General features: G+C 37.2%; 1 protein-coding gene across 2 annotated transcripts in view; it reads right to left on the bottom strand.

The window, feature by feature from the left end:
• The window catches only part of LOC121870389 (golgin subfamily A member 2-like), a 69,298-nt gene that overhangs the window by 10,484 nt on the left and 34,460 nt on the right, over positions 1-24,354 (bottom strand). The window contains exons 12-16 of one of the 2 annotated variants that reach the window (XM_042372212.1): positions 20,817-21,024; positions 19,274-19,406; positions 10,038-10,226; positions 4,126-4,293; positions 3,841-3,968 (exon numbers count right to left, since the gene is read on the bottom strand). In XM_042372212.1, coding sequence (XP_042228146.1) covers positions 3,841-3,968; positions 4,126-4,293; positions 10,038-10,226; positions 19,274-19,406; positions 20,817-21,024 — 826 coding nt within the window. Of the gene's footprint in view, positions 1-3,840; positions 3,969-4,125; positions 4,297-10,037; positions 10,227-19,273; positions 19,407-20,816; positions 21,025-24,354 lie in introns of both variants that reach the window. The other variant, XM_042372211.1, reaches the window with a different exon arrangement.

Raw genomic sequence — 24,354 nt, forward strand, 5'->3', positions numbered from 1 at the left:
AAGGTAATGGATGTTTGGACCCAAATTCTGCAACAGGGTGGCAATATCGACAATATATACCTTGATTTTGCCAAGGCTTTCAACAGCATACCCCACGAAGGGCCGAAAATTAACCTGGAAGGGTACGGCATTCGGGGAAGTGTCCTTGCGTGGATTGGAGACTGTTTGCATGAGCGCAAGCAGTGTGGAGTGATTAATGGTATGAAATCGTAATGTGTACCTGTGACAAGCGGGGTACCACAGTGTATTGGGCCCATTGTTGTTTGTTTGTTTCATATATGACATGCCAGAAGCTGTACACTACTCCATACAAATGTTTGTGGATGATGCCAAGTTATTTAGGGAAATTAAAAACCAAACAGACTGTGATGTGCTGCAGAAAGGTCTGTGCGAGCTTCAAGAATGGTCGAAGAAATGGCTGCTAAGATTCAATGTCACGAAATGTAAGATGATGCACCTGGATCGTACCAACATTAAGGAGGCATATCATATGTCTTGATAGGACAATGAAACAGCATTCATAGAGACTGAATGTGAAAAAGACCTGGGTGTGTATGTTGACAATAAACTGAAGTTCTTGGGCCATTGTGAGAATAAGGTGTATCAAGCAACTAAAATATAAGGTCTTATAAGAAGGTTGTTCAGATATCTAGACGAGCCGTCCCTCGTAACTATCTTTAAGAGCTGGGTGCTTCCCCGCCTGGAGTATGGTCACCCAGTCTGGTCCCCCGAGATATGCTAGGGACACTCAGTTGATTGAAAATGTCCAAGGGAGGGCTACCAGACTAATGTCTGCACGGGCAAGGGGAGACCTAATTGAGGTGAATAAACATCTCAAAGGGCACTTCTCAGTCGAGTGTCCATACCTGGAGCAAGTGGAAGCCTGCCCCACAAGGGGTAACAGCTCAAGGTTGAAGAAACTGCAAGTCCAGAAAACTGTGAGGGCAAACATTTTCAGAGTGAGAATTGTGAACTCTTGGAACAACCTGCCAGAGTGTATTAACCCTGTCCATGAGACAGCAGCACTTACATAAATACGGGTGAATACATTTGTGCTATAAAATTATATCACTCCCTGTAATTTTCCATAAGCTGTGAGGTATCATGTTCAGAGCACGTGATGGGTATTTACCACCCAGAAGGCGTGTCTCCAGTATATCCTAAGTCAGCTCTCTTGGAGTGGACTCTTGAGCAGTATCTACCCAACCTTCACAATAGCCGGACATTGAACTTAGGCTTAGCCCAGTTAAGCCCCATCCTTCTTCTAACACGCAAAGCTTACAGTGTTAATTATGCTATTCTCCTTATTGAAGTGTACAAACATTATTTTTATAAATAATGGAGAAAAGACCATTTGGGTTTTGACAATTTAACCCACAAACTAGACAGCTTCAAGGCTGTTATATGACAGCTCCAAAAGCTGTTATAAGAGTGTTTTGATGGTACCGAGTGTGAGCTGTTTCAAGACCAAACTTGAACAACACTGGAACAGGTTCAGATACATTCAGAAGCCAGTTTATGCCCAGTACTTCCCAACAGTGTATAACAGAGATGTGACCGACCACCCAAGCAGCTAATGAGCTGATCAGTGGCGAAGAGGATAAAAGTAAATAGTAACACCTCTAACATTGTCCCAACAACCCTAATTACATATCTAAAGTATCTCAGATTTCTTATTCTATAATTTTCCAGTATATTTTCCACTACTCTCAACAATCTTAATACTCTTTCGTTTCTTTTCCTATCAATTTAAACTCATCTTGAACATTTTCTTGTAGCACCCTATTTGAAAGACTTCCAGCCACATTCTAGGGCCTGCTAAAATGTCCATTTCTATCATATTTGTGACCTCAACTGTCAATTTGGGACAGTTTCTACTGCATCCTCATTACCACCACCTTCTGCCTTAGGTTCTTCAGTTGAAGAAATGTTTTCTGACACCACAACTGCATCAAACCCATACAACCTTGCTCAGATAATACTTAAAAGAGCGTATCCATTCCAACCAGTATGAAATCATCAAGGATTTTATTATACAGTGGTCCCTCGATTAACGAACACAATTGGTTCCACAGAGTCGGTTGTTAACCAAAAATTTCATTAACTGAATCTATTATTTCAATGGGATATTGGGTAATTGGTTCCAACTCTCAGAAAAAGTATACATTCAAAGTACAGTGGTCCCTCGGTTAACGAACTGCCTCCCATAAGATTCTTAAATTCGGTTAACGAACAAAAATTCGGTTAACGAATTTCTTACGAACCGACCTCAACATGTTTGCACTTGCACTGGCCGGTCAACCAGCTTTAGTATTAGTCCGCCAATACATTAATCGGTTGTAGGGCTTAAATTCCTTACTATTTTAGTAAATATCAAGAAGTTTATACTATTCAATAATTTTAAAAGTTTAATATTAAATTTTTTAGCCATTTTAACAATTATTGAACATAATTGGAGGTAAAGTGACTAGTTTAATGCGCGGCATCCAGCCTCTTAACACAGCAAACAGGCGTTAGTCTCTCTCTGTTTTCACTGGAGGTAACATCTTGCTTGAGACTCTCTTCAACTAAACGCTTTTTTTCTGTGTTTCCAAGCAAATTATTGGTCATTTTGAAATATATTTTACATATTGACAATATATAATGCAGTGCAGTGTTGATTTAAAGAAAATAATCTTGAAATATACCAAGAGAACTAAAATTTTATGGGTGAAATGGTGCCATGGGGTGACTTCTCTTCCACCCCAATGCCTTCTCTTCTTCCTTCTCCTCCACCCCCATTCTTATTCCCATCATCATCATCCAGGAGCCTTCTACATACACACCTCAAAGTAAGTGAAATTTTCTACCATTTTTGTTGAATTTAGGCAATTTTCGGTGAGCTGGAACCAATTACCCAAAAACCCATTGAAACAATGGTTTCGGTTAACGAACAACCTGCTGGAACGGATTGCGTTCGTTAACCGAGGGACCACTGTACTGTATATCAGCAAGAGAATTAACAAAACATTAAATATAAACTAAATACAGTACTGTACTGTACAGTATACTGTACAATAATAAATAAAAAACAATAGAATACTATATTTTAACTTACTTTGAGGTGTGTATGTGTCGTATTCCCGGCAACTTTGTTTACATATCAAACAGCTGATTGTTGAGGCAGTCGATGATGACATGCCATATTCTTTACAGAGTGCATTGGTTCTAATGCCTTCTTCATGTTTCATAATAATTTCTGCACTGTAATTATCAATATGTAAACTAAATTTCAGAATGACCAATAAATTTAATGTAAAAATGCAAAAATATTCAAGAGAACCAACAAACTCGATGTTCACTCCACTGTAAACAAAGATAAACTGAGAAGCGCTGGTGGGTGATTCGATCAGCTGGAAACAAATGTAAACATAGAACCAATTACTGTATTGGCGGACTAGCCGATCAGCTGATGCGCACAACAAAGCTTGTTTCTCGTAAGGCTTTCATTAATCAAAGTTTTGTTCGTTAATGGAATTGAAAATCCTTATGGGAGCTAATTCGTTCACCAAAATGTCGCTAATTGGACCGTTCATTAATCGAGGGACCACTGTATGTTCATGCCAAATTTATTTTTTGTTTTTGTAGTGAATTTGCATTAAAATCTTATGTTCAATAACCCACCCTCCCTGCTGAATTTTCAATGAACCATTAATTATTATCAATCATCATCCTTAGTTCCCAGCTCTAACCCACCTTCAATGTTCTTACAATGACATAAAGGATGCAGAGGAACAATTCCTTAAAGCCTTAAGATCAGAGTAATGAGCAAAAACTAAAGAACAAAAATAGATTTCAAACCTGTAAGACTGCCAGTTTACTCTTCATTTCTTCTCTTTCATGCATTAGACTAGACAGTTCTAATTCACGTTCTCGTGCTTGCTGTTTCATCACCCCTCGCTGGAACTGGTAGATGGTGATGTAATCACCTGAAAAACAAGATATATAAATTAGAATAATGGTCATGTGATTTCTTATAAAATTCACAGCAGGAGATAGACTGCAAAATACACCATGAACATTTCCAGCAATCAATACCGATACATAAAAATTTTATTAAAATTTTGACTGAATCATGGTACCAACCTATAGTCTCTGTTTCAACTTGCAGCTGCATTATTACATGCTCTAAACTCTGCTTATCATCACTCAGTTCTGCCACCTCTTGCATACTACGACTAAATCTCTCTTCGAGGGCCTTATGAGCTTCCTGCAAGCTGAGAAGATTCTCCATTGACATGTTTTTGTCTGCTGCTGCTGAAATGTAAGGCAAGGGGGTAACCTTAAAAAATATTATATCAAGACAAACAATACCCATTTTTTTTTATCTCAGCAATACTGCTTATTTATATTACTTGGAAATTACAATAGAACCTCACATATCCAAAATCTTCCATTACAGAAGAAGGTCTAGTAACTATACAGCATGCCCTTAAAATTCACGGGGGTTAGGTTCTCAAAATGGCCGCGAATAACATTTGCTGACCGGGGGGTACATTTTTACTCGTGTGCAAAGAAATGTGTACAGTAGTACCCCGATTTACGCGGTCAATTGAACCCACAGGGTACCGCGGAAAGTGAAAACCGCGTAAAGTGAACAACAGAACATATGGGATTAATTCCAATAGAGACTGGCCCGACCCCCAACCTCCACTTTTTCCGACACAATGCCTATGTTGTAGTAAAAATAACATCTAAATTTTATGATGGTATGCTCACACAATTAATATTTAAGAGAAATACAGTTGCCAGGTTAATGTCCATTCAAATAATGGACTCAAATCACCCTCCCCCCCCACCTCTTTCCAGCTCACTAGCTCCTACCTCTCTGAGAAATGTTGGGTGAAAACACTAGATTTTAATGTTTAGTAATAAATAATACCTCAGACTAAAGATAGGATAATATTATTGACATTTCTGGATTCCTTGCAGGTCAGGGAATATTTTGAATGTAAACTTCATATATTTTGCACAAAAGATAAAATATTTGTTTTGTGTAAACCAAATTATTACATTAGATCTAAAATTTGTATGTCTAATGCAAAATCCATGATGTTTATATTCAAAATGATCATCATATTGTAAGAATTCCAGCAATGTAAATTATAATCTGGTCGAGTAATTTGTAAGAATTTTATGAGCTAAAACAAATATCTTCAGTTAATAAAAAAAAAATATTCTTCACGACACTATCTGTCAATCAAAGTACCCCACCTTGCCTCCCCCCCTCCTCACACTCACGCCAGCTGGGTCGGTCCGTCCCAACCCTCCCTACCAGAGTGTAATGGATCCCTGTCTCATCAACAGAACATATTATATAAATGGGTCAATACATCTGATATTATATTCAGATTTACCACCCTGTAACTTTCCACTGGCTATGAGGTGACATGTTCAATGCACGTGATAAGGTGTGCCCACAGGAAGCTGCATCATACTATGCTGAGTAAAGGCATAATTAGCCGGCTCTGGCCACCTGAAGCGAGCAGTAGTTTGATATCCTTGACTAGAGGAAGACGTTATTTGAGAGCCGCAGTGGATGGCTCTGTCTTCCCTCGAGGGGGAACGACGTACCCATACCGTTCTCCCTCGATGGGTCACTACTCATGAGTCGCTCACAACAACTTATATCGTAAGGGCGTGACCAAACGTTTATAAGACATAAACGCCGTCCCTTTCTCATTCACTCCTATACAGTGAGACTTACGGTCGATCTACACTCAGGAATTATATATACAACCCTTTTATAATAAAACAAGGAACTACCGTTTGGGTTTCGTTACTTAAACCCAAAATGATAAATATATGTGAACGGCCTGGTTAATTGGACAAGCAGCCGATTCAAGAGAAACGTTGGGTGAAAATACTAGATTTTAACTTTAAGTAATAAATAATACCTCAGACTAAAGTTAGGATAATATAATTGACATTTCTGGATTCCTTGCAGGTCAGGGAATATTTTTAATGTAAACTTCATATATTTTGCACAAAAGATAAAATATTTGCTTTGTGTAAACCAAGTTATTACATTAGATCTAAAATTTGTATGTCTAATGCAAAATCCATGATGTTTATATTCAAAATGATCATCATATTGTAAGAATTTCAGCAATGTAAATTATATTCTGGCCGGGTAATTTGTATGAATTTTATGAGCTAAAACATATATCTTCAGTAAATAAACAAAGAAATATTCTTCAAGAACACTATCTGTCAATCAAAATACTCCACCCTAGCTGAGTCGGTCCCTCCCTCCCTCCCTCCCTACCCCCCACCTTCCCTCCCTACCAGAGAAGCTTTGGGAGAAAATAGTATACAAGTATTTACATTTTTAGTAATAAATAATAACTCAGACTAAAGTTAGGATAATATAATTGACATTTCTGGATTCCTTGCAGGTCAGGGAATATTTTGAATGTAAACTTCATATATTTTGCACAAAAGATAAAATATTTGCTTTGTGTAAACCAAGTTATTACATTAGATCTAAAATTTGTATGTCTAATGCAAAATTCATGATGTTTATATTCAAAATGATCATCATATTGTAAGAATTCCAGCAATGTAAATTATATTCTGGCCGGGTAATTTATATGAATTTTATGAGCTAAATAAAAAAAAAAAATTATACTTCATCACCGCGTATATGAGTAGATGCACCGCGGAAAGTGAACGTCCGGTTCTGGCAAGGTACCGCGTAAATGAGAAATCATGGAAAGTGAAACCGTGTAAAGCGGGGTAATACTGTATTCCCTTTATGTGTTTGCCCTTAGGACAATTATTTTTATTTCTTTTACCTGCATTGTATATGTGTGTGTGTGTGTGTGTGTGTGTGTGTGTGTGTGTAGACACACACACATATATGAATGGCTCCCTGTCCCGGCCGCGAAAATGCCGTCAACTTTAAAACTGCCCTTAGACATTCTTGGGTACATCCAGGGTGTCATCCGCGAATAACCAAGGTCCGCTAATTAAAAATCCGCGAATTGTCAGGGCATGCTGTACTATTCAATAAGAAGAAGATTGGAACAATATTTACAAAATATAGTAAAAAAAAAAATATATAGCAGACAAGAATAGAGATTTATGTGGTTCCATGGCGAATAAACTTCCACCCCTCTGTGCTGACTACCAGTCCCTTACCCCAGTGCTTACGAAATTTGGAAATTATGACTAATAAATTCAGAATAGGTCTAAAAAAATACACCCATTGGGGTAAACTTTTAAGTTTCTCAAACAAAAAAAATTGTGATGTACAGTATAACAAAAAATTTCACTGAAATTATCAAATTTATTTCGTGTGGATTCTTGGTGGTTGCTACAAGACGGTGGAGGATGGCACACGTACCCACGCTAACGGTGCTACTCAGTTTCATTTCATTCCCCAGCTTGTTCAGTTTTGTGTCTGTGGTCAGGACTGTATTATTGTGTATCCTTATTCAAGATACCATCAAGTTCAAGTGAAAGCAGTGGTGCTAAAAGGTCACGTAAAAGAATTACGTTGGACATTAAACTTGATGTTTTAAGGAGGTTTGCTGCGGGAGAAAATCTTAGCAACATCGGAAAAACATTAGGCCTTGCTACGTCTAGTGGGCAAAATACGTGATAAAAGAAACAAAATTAAGTCAAATGCTAAACCAGCCACTCCTTTAACCGCCTGTACATTGTGCTTTCATAGAAGTGATGTGATGCTTAACCCTTAGGCCCCGGGTGATGTTCCAGAACGTCCGCCTATTCCCGCCATATTTTTTTTAATTATTATTTTTGAAATGGTTGATTTTTTCTCGATTTATCCCTGCAGGAGGTGGGGGAAGATACTGCCAGCTGCACCCTAACCCGGGGGTTTAAGAGTTAATATGGAATGACTCCTAAGTGTATGGATCGAAGATAAAACTAACGAAATGTGTCAACAAACACGATGATCATTCAGGAGAAAGCCAAAGGTTTGAATGATGATTTGCAGAAAGAACAAGGTGCAAGTTTTGATGCAAAACCCTTTCAAGCTTGTAAAGGCTGGTTTGAAAGGTTTAAGAAGTGCCTTCGGATGAATAAGATTAACATCGTCGGTGAAGCTGCCAGTGCTGATACAGAGGCTGCACATAAATATCCAGAAGAACTGAAGACAATTATTGCTGCAGAGGACTACACACCAGACAAGTGTATAATGTGGATGAAACCGGACATTTTTGGAAGCGCATGCCTGGTAGGACATTCATTTCCGAAGAAGAAAAGTCAGCACCAGATTTAAAGCTTCAAAAGATCGTCCAATGCTTTCCTGGGGAGGAAATGCTGCTGGCAATATGGAATTAAAGCCCCTACTTGTGTACCACTCTGGAAATCCAAGGTCTATACCAAGCCTAAACTACCAGTGATTTGGCAATCAAACAAGAAAGCTTGGATAACTATGAGACTTTTTCAAGAGTGGTTCACAAATTATTTTTGCCCTGCATTGAAAGGTACAGTAACAGGTGAAATATAACCAACAAGGCTTTGTCCCCCTTAGATAATGCACCCAGCCACCCAATTAACCTGACTGATCTTTCTGATAATGTGCAAGTGGAATAAATGCCCAAGAACACATCTGCCTTGTTCCAGCCAATGGATCAAGGAGTGATTGCAAAATTTAAAGCTTATTATCTAAAAAGAACATTTAAAGAACTCATAGCACCAATTGATAAGGAAGATAAACCAATAGTCAGGGTCTTCTGGAAGAATTTCAACATCATGAACACCGTGGAAAACATAGCCGAGTCGTGGGATGAACTGAAAACAACAACCATAAATGGTGTGTGAAAAAAACCATACTTTATGGCCAAAGTATATCCCCAACTTTCAAGGTTTTCCCTCAAGTCGAAACAATAAATGAAGTTCACCAAGAAATTGTAACACTGGCAAATGGTATAGGCTTTGAAGATGATGTGGTTGAGTTACTAGAGTCCCATAGAGAAGATCTCTCTAATGAGGATCTGATGTTATTGGAACAGGAGCGAGCTGCAGTAGAGGAGGATATAGAAGTTCTAACCACTGCCCTTGAGTTGACAACAAAGCAATTGGCTAAAGTGTTTGGGCTTATAGAGGAAGCTTTGCAAATCTTTGCTATTAATGATCCCGATTGTGAACGTAACCTCAAAAGTTTCAAGAGGAATTCAGAACAGCCTCCGTAACTACAGGGAGCTGTACAATGAAGAAATGCACCATTAATGCCAAACAACTTTAGACAAGTTTTTTCCCCAAGAGCAAAAGCCTGAAGCACCTGAGCAGATTATGATGATTTACAGGGCAAGGTAAGAGTCAGCAGTGATCCTCCATCTCCCTCCAAGTAACTCCCATTGAGCCACCTCACCTCACCTCACCTAGCACTCAACATCATTTCTGGTGAATTTAAATTCAAGTGTTGCATGCATTTATTATCATGTTATATCATGAAGTAATAAATGGATGTGTTTAAAAATGCTTGTATCACATATTTTTGGCAAAAACATTTCCTTGGGAAAGTATCCACAATTATATAATGGGAGTCAATGGAAAAATTGGTCCCGCATTATGGAATTCGACGATATGGAAACATTTTCAAGGATGCATCCCATCAGTAATCCAGGGGATGCCTGTATTGTTTAAGTACAGAAAATAATTTATACAGTAATAAATTTCTACTGGAATACTATGGTCTTACCATATCCTGTATTGAAGATTTTTTTTTTAACTTGAAGGATACCACCACACAATGGAAAACTCAGTGAATTTTTAATACTGTAATCTATTTTAATTACTGTAGCACAAGATTATTGCTGTAAGTAACAGGTACTGTACATTGATTCTTCTTACCAGTAGAAGTGCATTGCTGTTAAGTTATCATATTGTATAGCAATACAAAATGAAGGAAACATAATGTTATAAGATAACACAGGGCATTAGGTTATACATTAGAAGAACTATCTGAAAGATGTATTGATGCAGAAGTAATATGTAGGATATGAAATTGGTTAAGGTTGATTTACCTGTTGGCTGAGAGGTTATTACAGTTTCCGAAGACAGTTGCTTAGCTGTGGATTCCTCCAATAACCTAGCATACTTGGCCTTCTCAACCTCAAGTTGAGACTGCAAGTTGCTCCTGTCCATTTCCACTTTGCTCAGTGATGATGTAAGGGCAGCAACCTTTGTCAATAACATTCCACTTCCCTCATTTTCTGAAAATATATAAAAAGAAGAAACACTATTGATAGCAGAAACTTTATAAGCACAGTGAAAAATACTAAAAAGCTAAAATACTTACAAAATACATGTACAGCATGCCCTTCAAATTCGAGAGGGTTAGGTTCTCAAAATGGCTGCGAATCGCCAAATCCGCGAATAAAATTTTTACTTGTGCACAAAGAAATGTATATTCCCTTATGTGTTTGCACTTAGGACAATTACAGTGGTCCCTCGGTTAACGAACGGTTCGATTAACGAAATTTTGGTTAACGAATTAGCTCTCATAAGGATTTTCAGTTCGATTAACGAACAAAACTTCGATTTACGAAATCCTTACGACAAACACGTTTTATTGTGTGCATCAGCTGATCGGCTTGTCCGCCAATACAGTAATTGGTTCTATGTTTACATTCGTTTTCAGTGAAGTAAATATCAATAAAGTTGGTCTCTTGAATATTTCTGCATTTTTTATATTAAAATTATTGGTCATTCTGAAATTTAGTTAACATACGGTATTGATAATATACAGTACAGAAATTACAGTATTATGAAACATGAAGAAGGCATTAGAACCAATGCACTCTGTAAAGAATATGGCATCATCATCGACTTGCCTCTACAATCAGCTGTGTGATATGTAAACAAATCTGCCGGTAATTCAGCTGTTTGATATATAAACAAATCTGCCGGTAATACGACAAACACACCTCAAAGTAAGTTAAAACACAGTATTCTATTGTTTTTTATTTATTATTGTACAGTATACTGTACCAGTACAGTACTGCATTTAGTTTATATTTAATGTTTTGTTAATTCTATTACTGGTACAGTGAGTTCTGCTATAACGCGTGTTTTGATAACGCGAATTTGCTCTAACGCGATTTATGAATTAGGAACGATATTTGTATAACGCGAACGCTTGTTTGCTATAACGCGATTTTTGCTTCCTATTTCTCCAATTTTGTGGTATTAACTGTGAATATGGTAAAGAAGAATATCTCCAAGAAGCGTTCTGGTGATAGAATTCCCGGTGATGATCGTAAAAGAAAGGATATAACACTTGAAGAGAAGCTCGATTTTATCAACCTCAAAATCACCCTTCTCCCCCATCAAGTTACATTCATATTTTTTCAAGGTAAAGTGTTACATTTACTGTATGATTTCATTATTAGATATGAATGTAACATTTATTTAGACTGTGCTATCCTTTGTGTTAGGCTAACTACTAAATTTTTTCGATTTCAAGTAATCTGCACCTAACCCTATTTTCTCCATAAGCCCTGTTATTTCTATTACGCGATTTTCTTTAACACGATATTTTACAAGAACACAATTATCGCGTTATAGCAGAACTACCTGTATTCAGTACTTTGTATGTACTTTTTCTGTGAAATAATAGATTCGATTAATGAAATTTTCGGATAACGAATGACTCTGTGGAACGAATTGTATTCGTTAACCGAAGGACCACTGTATTTCTTTTACCTGTATTGTATATAAGTAAGTAAGTAAGTAAGTAAGTAAGTGTGTGTGTGTGTGTGTGTGTGTGTGTGTGTGTGTGCGTAGACACACACACAAAACACATACAAATAAATAATAATTATGGGAAAATCCTCTCACAAATAATAATCAGAAAAAATTATTAAAAAATGTTGAGTCTACCCTCAAGTCCACTCCGTGCTTTATTAATAACAATGGGGCCAGGGGGCAAAAAAGAGTACGTTAATCTACATCACAAAGAGGCCGGAACACCAGATTTTTTAAGTGAAACAAAAGAAGGCAAGGCATTCCACAGTTTGGTTGTGTGAGAAAAGAAGGATGTATTAGAACAGTTTACAGGTAGTTCTGCTATAACGCGATAATTGTGTTCTTGTAAAATATCGTGTTATAGAAAATCGCGTAATAGAAATAACAGGGCTTATGGAGAAAATAGGGTTAGGTGCAGATTACTCCAAATCGAAAAAAAATTTCGTAGTTAGCCTAACACAAAGGATAGCACAGTCTAAATAAATGTTACATTCATATCTAATAATGAAATCATACAGTAAATGTTACACTTTACCTTGAAAAAATATGAATTTAACTTGATGGGGGAGAAGGTTAATGTTGAGGTTGAGGAGTCATGCAGACAGGATTTGACAATTGTCATCGTCATCATCATCATCAGTATCATCATCATCAGGTGCAGTTTTGGTTGCATGGGAGGGAAGAAAAAAACGTCTAATTCCAGAAGTGGATGGCTGTGGTTCAGTGTCTTCAGTCTGCTTCTTGGGGGTTGACTTAAAAAAGACGTCTAATGTTTGCTGTTTTGCCGTCTTTCTTCTTTCACAAAGAAGCTGTTCATAAGGTGCCAAAAAAGATTTAACACCACGAACTGCAATCCTGCTCCTTTCTGCATTGTAGTCATTGTCTTCCAAGCGCTGCAACTGCGTATCAACTTCCCTCAGGATAGAAGATAAAACAGAAGTGGGAAGCTCTCGTGGTTTTGCATCCTGGACTTCTTCATCTTCGGCATCTTCTATTTTCCCAGAATCAACAAGTTGTTGTAGATCTTCTGTAGAGAGGTCTTCACAGTGGGACTCGAGCAGTTCTTCAACATCAGCGCTTTCCACTTCAGCAAAGCCAACTTGCTTTGCAAGAGAAACACAATTTTCTGTAATTTTTGGGAGCTCCTCTGATGCATCAAAGCCTGTAAAATCATGAATTAAATCTGGGAGAAGCTTCCGCCAAACTCCACTCAAGCAGTCCTTACTTACTTCACCCCAGGCCTCCACAATGATGTCAATTGCATGCTTGATGTTGAATTTTTTCCAAAACTGAAGAACACTGGCCTTATCATTTCCTTCCTCAGTAGCTTCAATAAGTTTCTTAAATGTACGCCTCAAATAATAGGCTTTGAAGGCTGCTATTACTCCTTGGTCCATTGGTTGAAGGAGAGATGTTGTATTTGGAGGTAGAAAGAGCACTTTGATATTGTCAGAAAGCTCAGCAACAGTGGGAGGGTGGCTTGGCGCATTATCTAAAATGAGGAGAATCTTAAAATCTATATTCTTCTTCTTGCAATATTTTTTAAACACATTTTCAAAAACATCCACAAGAAGGTCAGAAAAAATTTGTCCCGTCATCCAACCTTTTTTGCTTGACCTAAAGTGAATACCTAGAGTAGACTTTATGTAACCCTTTAAAGCTCGCGGGTTGACAGAGTGATACACCAACACAGGCTTAAGCTTTAAGTCTCCACTAGCATTTGCACCCAACAACACTGTCACACGGTCCTTCGCAGCCTTAAAGCCTGGAGCATGTGCTTCATTCTTGGAAATGTAAGTTCTTGTTGGCATGCGCTTCCAGTATAAACCTGTTTCATCCAAATTAAAAATTTGGTCTAAGGTGTAGCCTTCTTCCTGAATCAATTTCTTTACAGTGGGAGGAAATGCCCGGGCACTTGCTTCGTCGGCACTTGCGGCTTCACCACATAACTTTACATTATGAAAAGCATAGCGGTTCTTAAAACCAGAAAACCATCCACTACTAGCACTAAAGGCAACCACATCATCAGGATTTTCAGCTTTTTTCTTTAGGTCCTCATATATTGACAAGGCTTTCTCTTTAATGGTGAGGAAGCTGGTCCCAGATCGCTTTTTCGTTTGATCTTCTATCCAAACACTTAGAAGCCATTCCATCTCCTCAAGTTCCTTTGGCCGTGATCTTACACTTTTGCTAGCTCCCTTGGTTTTTCCAGCAACACAGCTTGCTTTAATCTTTTCTGCATTGGCTCTAATGGTACGCCTGGCACGCACAACACATGTAAATCAGAAAGCACTGAGGACGCTTAGAAAATTTCTCACGTCTAGCAAAGTGAACGTGTGGAGTAAAGAGAGCGCAGGTCTAAAACGCTACGTATTTTGTTTTTCTCTCTTAGTTAAAATTTTACATTTTACATATACTGTACAGGTATACTGTATACATAAATATTACATAAATTATTTCTGCAATTGTTCACAAACAAAACACATAAATCAATTGAACATGTGATGTCAAACGTGAACTGTAAACACTGCATAACCCCGCGCCAAGCCACAGCACTGTACATACTGTACAGTACACTTTAAATGCTACGTATTTAGTTTTTCTTTTATTTAAATTTTTACAATTTACATATATATATATACCTGTATAAGTAAATTGTAATTTACATATTATTCATATTATGCTAGAGCGGCCACAAAACATGAGAAACGTTTGAGTCCCCCAGTAGAGATGTCCGTTCTCTATCCACTCCAGGATGTCCGTTTTCTTTTTGTGTACTCGCTCAGGGACTCAAGTATTTCTGTATATGACACAGGATGATAAGGGAATTTGAATTTATTTGTTTATTTATTTATATACAGTGGTACCCCACTTAACGCGGTCAATTGAACCCAGAGGGTCCCGCGTTAAGTGAAAACCGCGTTAAGTGAATAACAGAACATATGGGATTAATTCCAATAGAACCCAGCCCGACCCCCAAACTCCACTTTTTGACGACAAATAACTATGTTGTAGTAAAAATAACATCTTAATTTTATGATGGTACATGCACACAATTAATACTTAAGAGAAATAGAGAAATACAGTCGCCAAGTTAATGTCCATTCAAATAATGGACTCAACTCCCTCCCCCTCTTCTCACACTACACTCACTGGCTCTTCCCTCTGAGAAATTTTTGGGGGAAAACCAGGTATAGTAATAAATAATTCCTCAAACTAAAGTTAGGATAATATAATTGACATTGCTGGATTCCTTGTAAGACCAGGAATATTTTGAATATAAATGTCATATATTTTTCACAAAAGATAACATAATTACCTAGAGAACAATTTTTATCTAAAAATTGTATGTTTAATGCAAAATATATGTTGTTTATATTCAAAATGATCACCAAATTATAAGAATTCCAGCAATGTAAATTATATTCTGGCCGGATAATTTGTATGAATTTTATGAGCTAAAACAAATATCTTCAGTTAATAAAAAAAAAAAAATATTCTTCGACACTATCTGTCAATCAAAGTACCCCACCTTGCCTTCCCCCCCTCTTCCAACCGCGTGGTCAGTCCCAACCCTCCCCCCACCCCCCACCAATCCTCCATTCAAGAGTTTTTAACATTTAGTATTAAATAATACCTCAGATTAAAGTTAGGATAATATAATTGACATTGCTGGATTCCTTGTAAGACCAGGAATATTTTGAATATAAATGTCATATATTTTGGACAAAAGATAACATAATTACCTAGAGAACAATTTTTATCTAAAAATTGTATGTTTAATGCAAAATATATGTTGTTTATATTCAAAATGATCACCAAATTATAAGAATTCCAGCAATGTAAATTATATTCTGACCGGGTAATTTGTATGAATTTTATGAGCTAAAACAAATATCTTCAGTTAATAAAAAAAATAATAATTCTTCACGGGGTAACAGATGGTCGGTCGGTCGGTCCCTCCCTCCCCCCCACCCCCCACCCCCCACCCCCCACCAACCGTCCCAAGGAGATGTGTGGGATAACCACTAAATTTTAATAAATAATACCTCAAACTAAAGTTAGGATAATATAATTGACATTGCTGGATTCCTTGTAAGACCAGGAATATTTTGAATATAAATGTCATATATTTTGGACAAAAGATAACATAATTACCTAGAGAACAATTTTTATCTAAAAATTGTATGTTTAATGCAAAATATATGTTGTTTATATTCAAAATGATCACCAAATTATAAGAATTCCAGCAATGTAAATTATATTCTGGCTGGGTAATTTGTATGAATTTTATGAGCTAAAACAGGCAGTCAGGCGGGTGGGGGGTGGTGCGAATCTAAAAATAGCTCTCGAGCCGGACACTCACCGCGTATATGATGAAAAATGCCGCGTTAAGTGAAAGTTCAGCTTTGGCAAGGCACCGCGTATATGCGAAAACGCGTTAAGTGAAAGCGCGTTAAGCGGGGTACTACTGTATAATATACTGTAATATATTAAATATACTGCAAGTATTTTCTTTAATTTATATACGTGTTTCGCGACAAAGGGAGGCTACATTTATGGTGATCGTTAAGGACCAAACTCCGAATCCATGACGTGACTTCTGTTCATTATTTATATCCTAAATTTACCACTGTAGGTAGTTTCAAGAATTAATGCAGTCATTTACTGAATATTCTTTGCAAAAAAATAAATTTTAAATGAATTATTTATAGGAGATAAATATATTGATCAGTAAATATACAGATATGCATTACTGACCACCTCCGAACACAAGGACGGCTAAAAATAGCCACAGGCGGTCACAGTCAAGGTCACTTTCCCTTTCTTGTCACTGGCAAATGGGGGTGGGGGGGGATGATAATAGCAGCTGTGTTTATTACGGTATGTTAGACTGGTTTATAATACATTTTTATTATTTTAATATACCGGTAATCTTCAGTTTAATCCAGCTTCCCAAACGTAAGTTTCAGTATAAAATAATTAGTGGGACTGTAGGACCTTGTGAGTGGTTTACTGTATACATAAATATTACATAAATTATTTCTGCAATTCTTCACAAACAAAACACATAAATCAATTGAATATGTGATGTCGAACGAAAATTGTAAACACTGTGTATGATGTAAAGAGAGCGCGGGTGTAAAACGCTATGTAATTTGATTTTCTCTTTTATGTAAAATTTTACAATTTACTTATAATATATAGGTATACTGTATACATAAATATTACATACATTATTTCTGCAATTGTTCACAAACAAAACACATAACTCAGTTGAACATGTGATGTCGAACGTGAACTGAAGTCACAACAACCGTTCGAGTGGAATCGCGTTAGAGCAAACGAGTTCGCGTTATACAAATATTGTTCCGAATTCATAAATCGCGTTCGATCAAATTCGCGTTATCAAAACACGCGTTATAGCAGAACTCACTGTATTCTAATGTGACCGGCATCCACACAGAAACCGTGGGTACCGCAGGCAAGACGAGTGTTACGAGGCCATTGCCTCACCGGCAGTATACAGAATGCAAAATCCACTGAACATCGCCCATTAAAGTACTGTACTTATAAAAGAGAGTGAAACAACATTGCGGCAAGGAGAAAGGGAAGAGAGATTATTGACTAAAGGAGAAGAGTTATTAAGATAAAATGTCTTTGATTCCACCCTATCTAACAGTTGGACAGACGAACCACCCTAGACATGAGAGCAGTACTCAAAGTTAGGATGAATGAATCCCTTATAAACTTGAAGCAACTGCTCAGGGGTGAAGCGCAGTGAACTCTCGCCCAACGCTGGTTTGACCAACACGCTTTTGACTGTAGGCGTTTAAATATACGTATGAGACCAAATAATTTGTCCAACACGGAAAATTTTAATATACGCGGGTTAACAACACACCGCCTTCGCCCTCCTCCCTCCCCTCCGCCCCACCTCTGCCATGCGCCAGTTGGAGATGCCTGCGCAAGCAGCAGCTGCTCATCACTCAGTCTTGCTTATACGCTCGTACCACCAACATTGTACTAAAGCGGTTTTGGAACTTTTTGTGTTTTTATGTTGCTGTGTGCCTTTGTCCTTGCAGTATGGCCCCCAAATGCAGAGGTGATGCTAGTAACGATAGCATATCCAAGAAAAGTAAAAAAGTGATGACATTAGCCGAGAAAATAAAGATTTTAGATCTCTGTAAATGAATCCACCATATGCACAATTCGTAGTTATGAGAACAAAATACATGCAAATGTGAAAGCATCTGCATCTCTTAGTGCTAAGGTAATTCAACTACCAAGGATCAGTGGACAAGTGAATGAGAAAGGATCTGTTGCCGATAACATAGCAATACATGAGAAAGCACTTAGCTTGTATGCTCATGTTGTGAAAACTGAGGGGGCAGGGAGTGATGCTACGACTGTGACCGATTTCCAAGCAAGCAAAGGGTGGTTTGAAAATTTTAAACCCCGCTTCAGGGACATCGGCAGACAAAGAGGATGCAGAGCACTTCAAGCCCATGCCGATTGAATTGATAAAGGACAAAGGATATGCCCCAGAGCAAGTGTTTAATGCTGATGAGACTGGCCCCTTTTATAAACGTATGGAGAGAAGTTTAAAAATCAAAAGGGCCTTTGATGATATATATGTTCTATAGAGAAATTTTGAAAGATTTGCATAGAAAAAGTAAACAACAGAAAATAAGACTTCTTCTTGAGGTCTTGGTCACCCCAACCATCAACATCATCTGCCAAACCAGAACTCTTTGAACCCCAACCATCATCATCATTTGCTGATCTGGAGCCTGAGGTCGATGATCCTGATGATCCATCGTAAGAAATAAAAGTCATTCCAGTTTCAATCACCATCAGCAGAAGGCTTCACAACATATACAATATCATTGTCATCATAGTTATGCTACAATCATCTAACCATGGATCGGTGAGTACAGTAATATGATTTTATAATACTTATCATTAATATGTTTAATTTTTATGGAATGTTAGTTCTATTATTATCATATTTGTGCGTTATGGAAATGTTTAAAAGGTATGCATTTCACGAGATAATAGTCCATACGCGGCCATAGTCCCGCCACCCTATTTTTCTCATAAGTTTGCCCAACACACCGTTTTCGAGGAACCTAACCCCCCCCCCCCGTTGGGCGAGGTTTCACTGTAGCTATGACATCTGTACAACATGACCAGGTTTATTCTGAAGAAATGGGTGTATGTTTCATGATCTTAGGGCCTGAAGATTCATCACTGTACTGTTTCAGAAATTAGACCAATATGCATCAATCGAAGAAGTATTTTCCTCTAGAGTTATTTTTTAACTCAAGCTAAATTAAATAAAATAAGGACTTTCATTCTACTTGAGAGCTCAACATCTATGCATTTTCCATATTAAGTTGATCTATTTGTAAGACTTCAATTTCAATTCACAAGTCTAACTTTCAAACAACATCCAATGAGCATCAATCATTTAATTTTTCATGAGGCACACAGTTACTAGGCAACCTACCTTCACAGTTGGTTTCTTCTGAAGTGTTGCCATTAGTCAACATTAAGTTCTCTTTCTTTGATGTCTTAGAACCATACTCAGCAAAGAGGTTATGTAGTTCTGAGTTTTGCTTTGTAAGTTCTTCTATCTCAACCTGGAAAATTAAACAATATGTGCATTAACTGTGAAGTAAACACAATTATAAAAGGAGTCTACAAATTACCAAGTAAACATAATGGAAGAGGTGTCCCAATTCCCATGTAATCAAGATGGAAAAGATGCAGTAATTCTCAGGCAAACAAAATTGAGGATGTGCATCAGGCCTACAAGGAAACTACATACATGTATGTTAATCTATTCAGCCTAGACTTATGCTGAGATTAAGAGAATCTAGAATACAACACTGTTTGAATGCTTGCAAAATGACTTCCTAAACATTGTAGAAATATTGTATATGAGAACTGTTAAGGTATACATAAGGAAGTTATGAAAAACTTATGATTGGAAAGAAAAAAGTCTTTACCAGAACCTGTGATGACATCATACCAAGATGATATGAGTAATGGGAATGCATAATGAAAAATAGGCTTGAAAGGCAGACCACATAAAAGACTGACTGAATCTGAGGAAGAGTTGATAAGGTCCTGGAGTATATCAATACACTAATTCTATAGCTGGGTCCTATGAGATTTAAAGAATTTGGATCACCTGAAGACTCTCCCCCTCCTCCAAGGTTGTTCCACCAGAAGATTAACAACCCTAATAATAACCTAACCTAGCCAAATTCAATGTACAAATAACCTATCCTAACCCTCAGCTGGCATTAGGGTGGTTAATCTTCAAGTGATACATACTAGGGCAAATCTTCAGGTGATTGAAAATTTCAACCACCATAGCCATATGTTTGACATCTCAGTTCTTTTAATCTGTAATGAAGTCTCCTGTTGCTTGAAATATAAAGCACTGACTAAGTACTGTAGACATTTAACACTAGAGTATAAAAGTATACATAAAGACCCTAGGATGACATGTCCTGGTAAATGCACAAAACATGTAACTGAAGCTAACAGTATTTATTCACTATTGGAACATGCCTAGCAGCATCTAACGCCATAAAAGTGATATCCCCGTTAGCCGGAATAATTGGTGTAGAGCTCTTCCGGGATGAGAGATTTCCGGGTAACTAGATGACCCTCTGAAGCCAGGAAAAATCCCACATACCCGGAATTTTTCCAGGTACAGTACAGTACTGGGATTTTTTTTTCCAGAATTGCGCATTGTTTCATCATTGGGATTTGCTCCCAAACCCGGAAAAAGATTTAAGAGAGTTTCCAGAAGTTTTGTGTAATTTTCCTAAAAATGCACCCGATTTACAACCTCAGAAACTCATTCACAGACCCAGAATGGAGAGAATTTTCCCGGAAAAATTCCAAGCTAATTGTTTCTCGTGAGTTATGTGTCTAGACTAGTCCCTGTTAGATGGGAATAATAGGTAACAGTCCTAGTTATGCCAGTATTGATATACAAAAATTTATTTGTGAACAAGTCTTAGTTTTGATCTTACCTGTGACAATCTTAGCTTCTCTTCTAGATCACTCAAGTACTCTGTATATTTCGCATTTTCTTTGGTAATTCGTTCAATTTCTTGTGTCATTTGGCTTGTATCATTCTGATGGTAGCTTTGTCTTCGTGTCAACATTAACTGTGCACCAAGAGATTCTCCATTTTCTTTAAGGAGTACAATCTCCCGATCTTTTTCCACCATCTGCTGCCTGGTTAATATTGAAGAGAATAAAACCAATTACAAATGATGAATTTTTATATTACAGTGTTTGTGTTACTTTGAACATATTTGATCAATAAATGTATAAACACTTTTGAGTACATCATGCCCTTAAAATTCGTGGGGGTCAGGTCCTCAAAATGGCCATGAATAACATTTACTGACTAGAGGGGGGGGGGGGGATATTTCTACTCGTGTGCAAAGAAATGTATAATCCCTTTATGTATTTGTCCTTAGGACAACTATTTCTTTTACAAATAAATAATAATGGGAAAATCCTCTCACAAATAATAAAAAACAAGATAACAAAATTTAAAATAAATGTGAGAGTTCTACCCTCAAGTCAACTCTGTGCTTTGTTTATCAGAGCGCTTGTAGGCATTTATCTATTTATCACAAGTTTTCTTATCTCTGGAAAATCTGTACAATTTGATGTGCTCTCTGCTTGGGACTTGAGCATTGCTGGTTCACCTGTATATTGCACACAACCATAATTTTTGATGCACTGGTCCTGGGAGCAGATGATGCGTGTTTACAACAGTGACGTCATAGAGCTGTGCATTGTGGGTAAAATAAGTGCTTGGTGAACTATTCTCACCGGTGTATTAGCTTTGGTGCCTATGTCTCACTGAATTCCCCTGGGCCTCTCAGGCAAACGAACCAAATATGAATGTAAAATGATTTTTCTCTATTCAACCTTGATTGACTCATCATGATATACCGTATATACCCGTGTATAGCACGAGTTCTTAAGACCAAATTTTTTGGCAAAAAGTTGGGGGTCGACCTCTATACGGGTAATAGTTTCGTTAGGTTGAAAAATATTTACCAGTAACTACCAGTAAACAATGGAAACGACGCACCAACGCACCACCCGCTGTGAGTGTCGGTACAGTTGCCAGGGCAGATCTCTTGCGTCATCACAGCAAGCCCAAAGTAGCCAAATGCATGGTATGGTATTCACAGGAGTATGTAAAACATAAAGTATTCATTTTTAAAAGTTTATTTATAGATACATAAATTTTTGTTAATTAAATTTGAAACATCAATATTTGTTAATTAAATTTGAAACAAAAGAAAAATACGATACCTTATTTATAAATATTTTCATTGAAATATTACATCACAAGTATATTTTACCTTAACTGTGCCTGAATGAATATATTCTCAGAAATAAATATGGAAATGTAATATTTTTGCTGAAATGACGTACGTATTACAGTGGAAAGTGGGATAAAATTGTGACGAAAACAACGACTTTCACTTTCTTTCGTCGTTCAAAAGATTTTACCGCAATCGCTTTTCGAATGGTTTTCAGTTAAAAAACTGTTGTATTACAATAATATTCTATCCTAATTGACTTGAATAAATACTACGATACCATATTTCTGAATATTTTCATTAAAATCCATCAAAATCATTTTCCTTGTCATCATCTGCAGCGCCAAACAGCTCCTCCCAGTCCTCTCCTTGAACAGCATCGTCATATGGATCAACACCATCATCAGCCATAGGATCATCAATATCTTCATCCTCATTCACGCTCTCATTAGCCTCATAATCCCACAACAAGTCGTCTTCTGTTCCATCAACAGCATTCGAAATCCCACATTTCTTAAAAGATTTCACCACATTTTCTGGTCTGATTGCATCCCAGGCCTCTGCAATCCATTCACATAATGTTGCTAGTGATGGAGCTTGGATGTTGCCTCCCTTTGTGTATGTCTTATCGCCTTCTATCATCCAGTTGTTCCACTTCACTCTTACCGCATCTTCAAATGGTTTGTTTATGGAAACATCCAGTGGTTGGACAAGACTTGTTAATCCACCAGGAATCACAGCTGTATCAGTGTTTTCCTTCCTAATCCCAGCAGTAACACTGTCAACAAGATGTGACCGAAACATATCCCACACAAGAAGACTTTTTTCTTTGCGCAGTCCCCCTGGTCTAAAGTTCCAGACTTTTTTAAGCCATATTTGTATGCCGCCTTCATCCATCCATCCTTTCTCGTGCACATGGATGATTAAAAAAATGCTGTCTGACTTGCAACACTGCTGGTCGGGTCAGGTGGTTCTAACGGCACCTGCCAGGACCCGGTAATCAAATTTATAAGTGTCTAACCTCAATTACTGTAGTTTATCTGATGTAGGCAATATGAAGTAAAAAATACCAGTTAAAGTGAGAAATTGGAAGAGAATAAAGAAGAAAGATGTCGTTGGGCTATTTTTGATAGGGCTGAGGGAGAGAGTACCAGCTGTTTGGTCTTTTTTGGCGGGAGAGTCACGCAAATAACCGTAGTACTGGTATTTGTTTGGTGTCTTCTGTATTTTTAAAAATGAATACTTGTTAATTAAAAGTACCGTAACATTGTATTATATACAAACTTGTCATATTTCTGGAAAATAAGAAGCAAGAAAATAAAAATATACCGGTAAACACAATTTCAACGTACGCTAAAATTAAAAGCTGCTTAAGAAGGGCCGATGCAAACACAAAGCCTCCGCGACCAGGGCTCTGCCGTATCAGCTAGACGGTACACGTGTTTTTCGAATCGTTTTCAGTTAAAAAACTGTTACATCACAAGTGAATTAGGAGAGAATATTATTGTAATAAAACAGTTTTTAACTGAAACCATTCGAAAAGCGATTACAGTAACATCTTTTCAACGAAAGAAAGCGAAAGTCATTGTTTTTGTCACGATTTTATCCCACTTTCCACTATAATACGTACGTCATTTCAGCAAAAATATTAATTTCCATATTCTCAGAAATAAATAGTAGTTTTGCTGAAACGTGATGTATTTCAATGTAAATTAGGATAAACTACATGACGAAAACAGAAGACTTTACCAAACCTTTCGATGTTCAAGATATGTTACTCGTTTTTTTAATAGTTTTCGGTTAAAATGCTGTTACATTAGAGATATTCTATTCATACTGTGGTTGATATAATACATTCACGGAAATGTAATATTTTTTGCTGAAATGACGTACGTATTACAGTGGAAAGTGGGATAAAATTGTGACGAAAACAATGACTTTCGGTTTCTTTCGTTCAAAAGATGTTACCGTAATCGCTTTTCGAATGGTTTAGTTAAAAAACTGTTGTATTACAATAATATTCCCTCCTAATTGACTTGAATAAATACTTGAATGGAAATATACAATATTTTTGTTGAAACTACCCGCGTTTCAGTGTAAAGTGTCGTAATAATAAATGGTAAACAAGTTTATAGGACGTAGTGTTTTTCTAAAGGTTTTGTTGTTCCTTTACCCTCAAAAACTTGGGTCGACCTATAAACGAGGAATATCATAAATT

The sequence above is a fragment of the Homarus americanus genome, unplaced genomic scaffold (assembly GCF_018991925.1).
Source record: "Homarus americanus isolate GMGI-L3 unplaced genomic scaffold, GMGI_Hamer_2.0 scaffold40856, whole genome shotgun sequence".
Lineage (NCBI taxonomy): Eukaryota > Metazoa > Arthropoda > Malacostraca > Decapoda > Nephropidae > Homarus > Homarus americanus.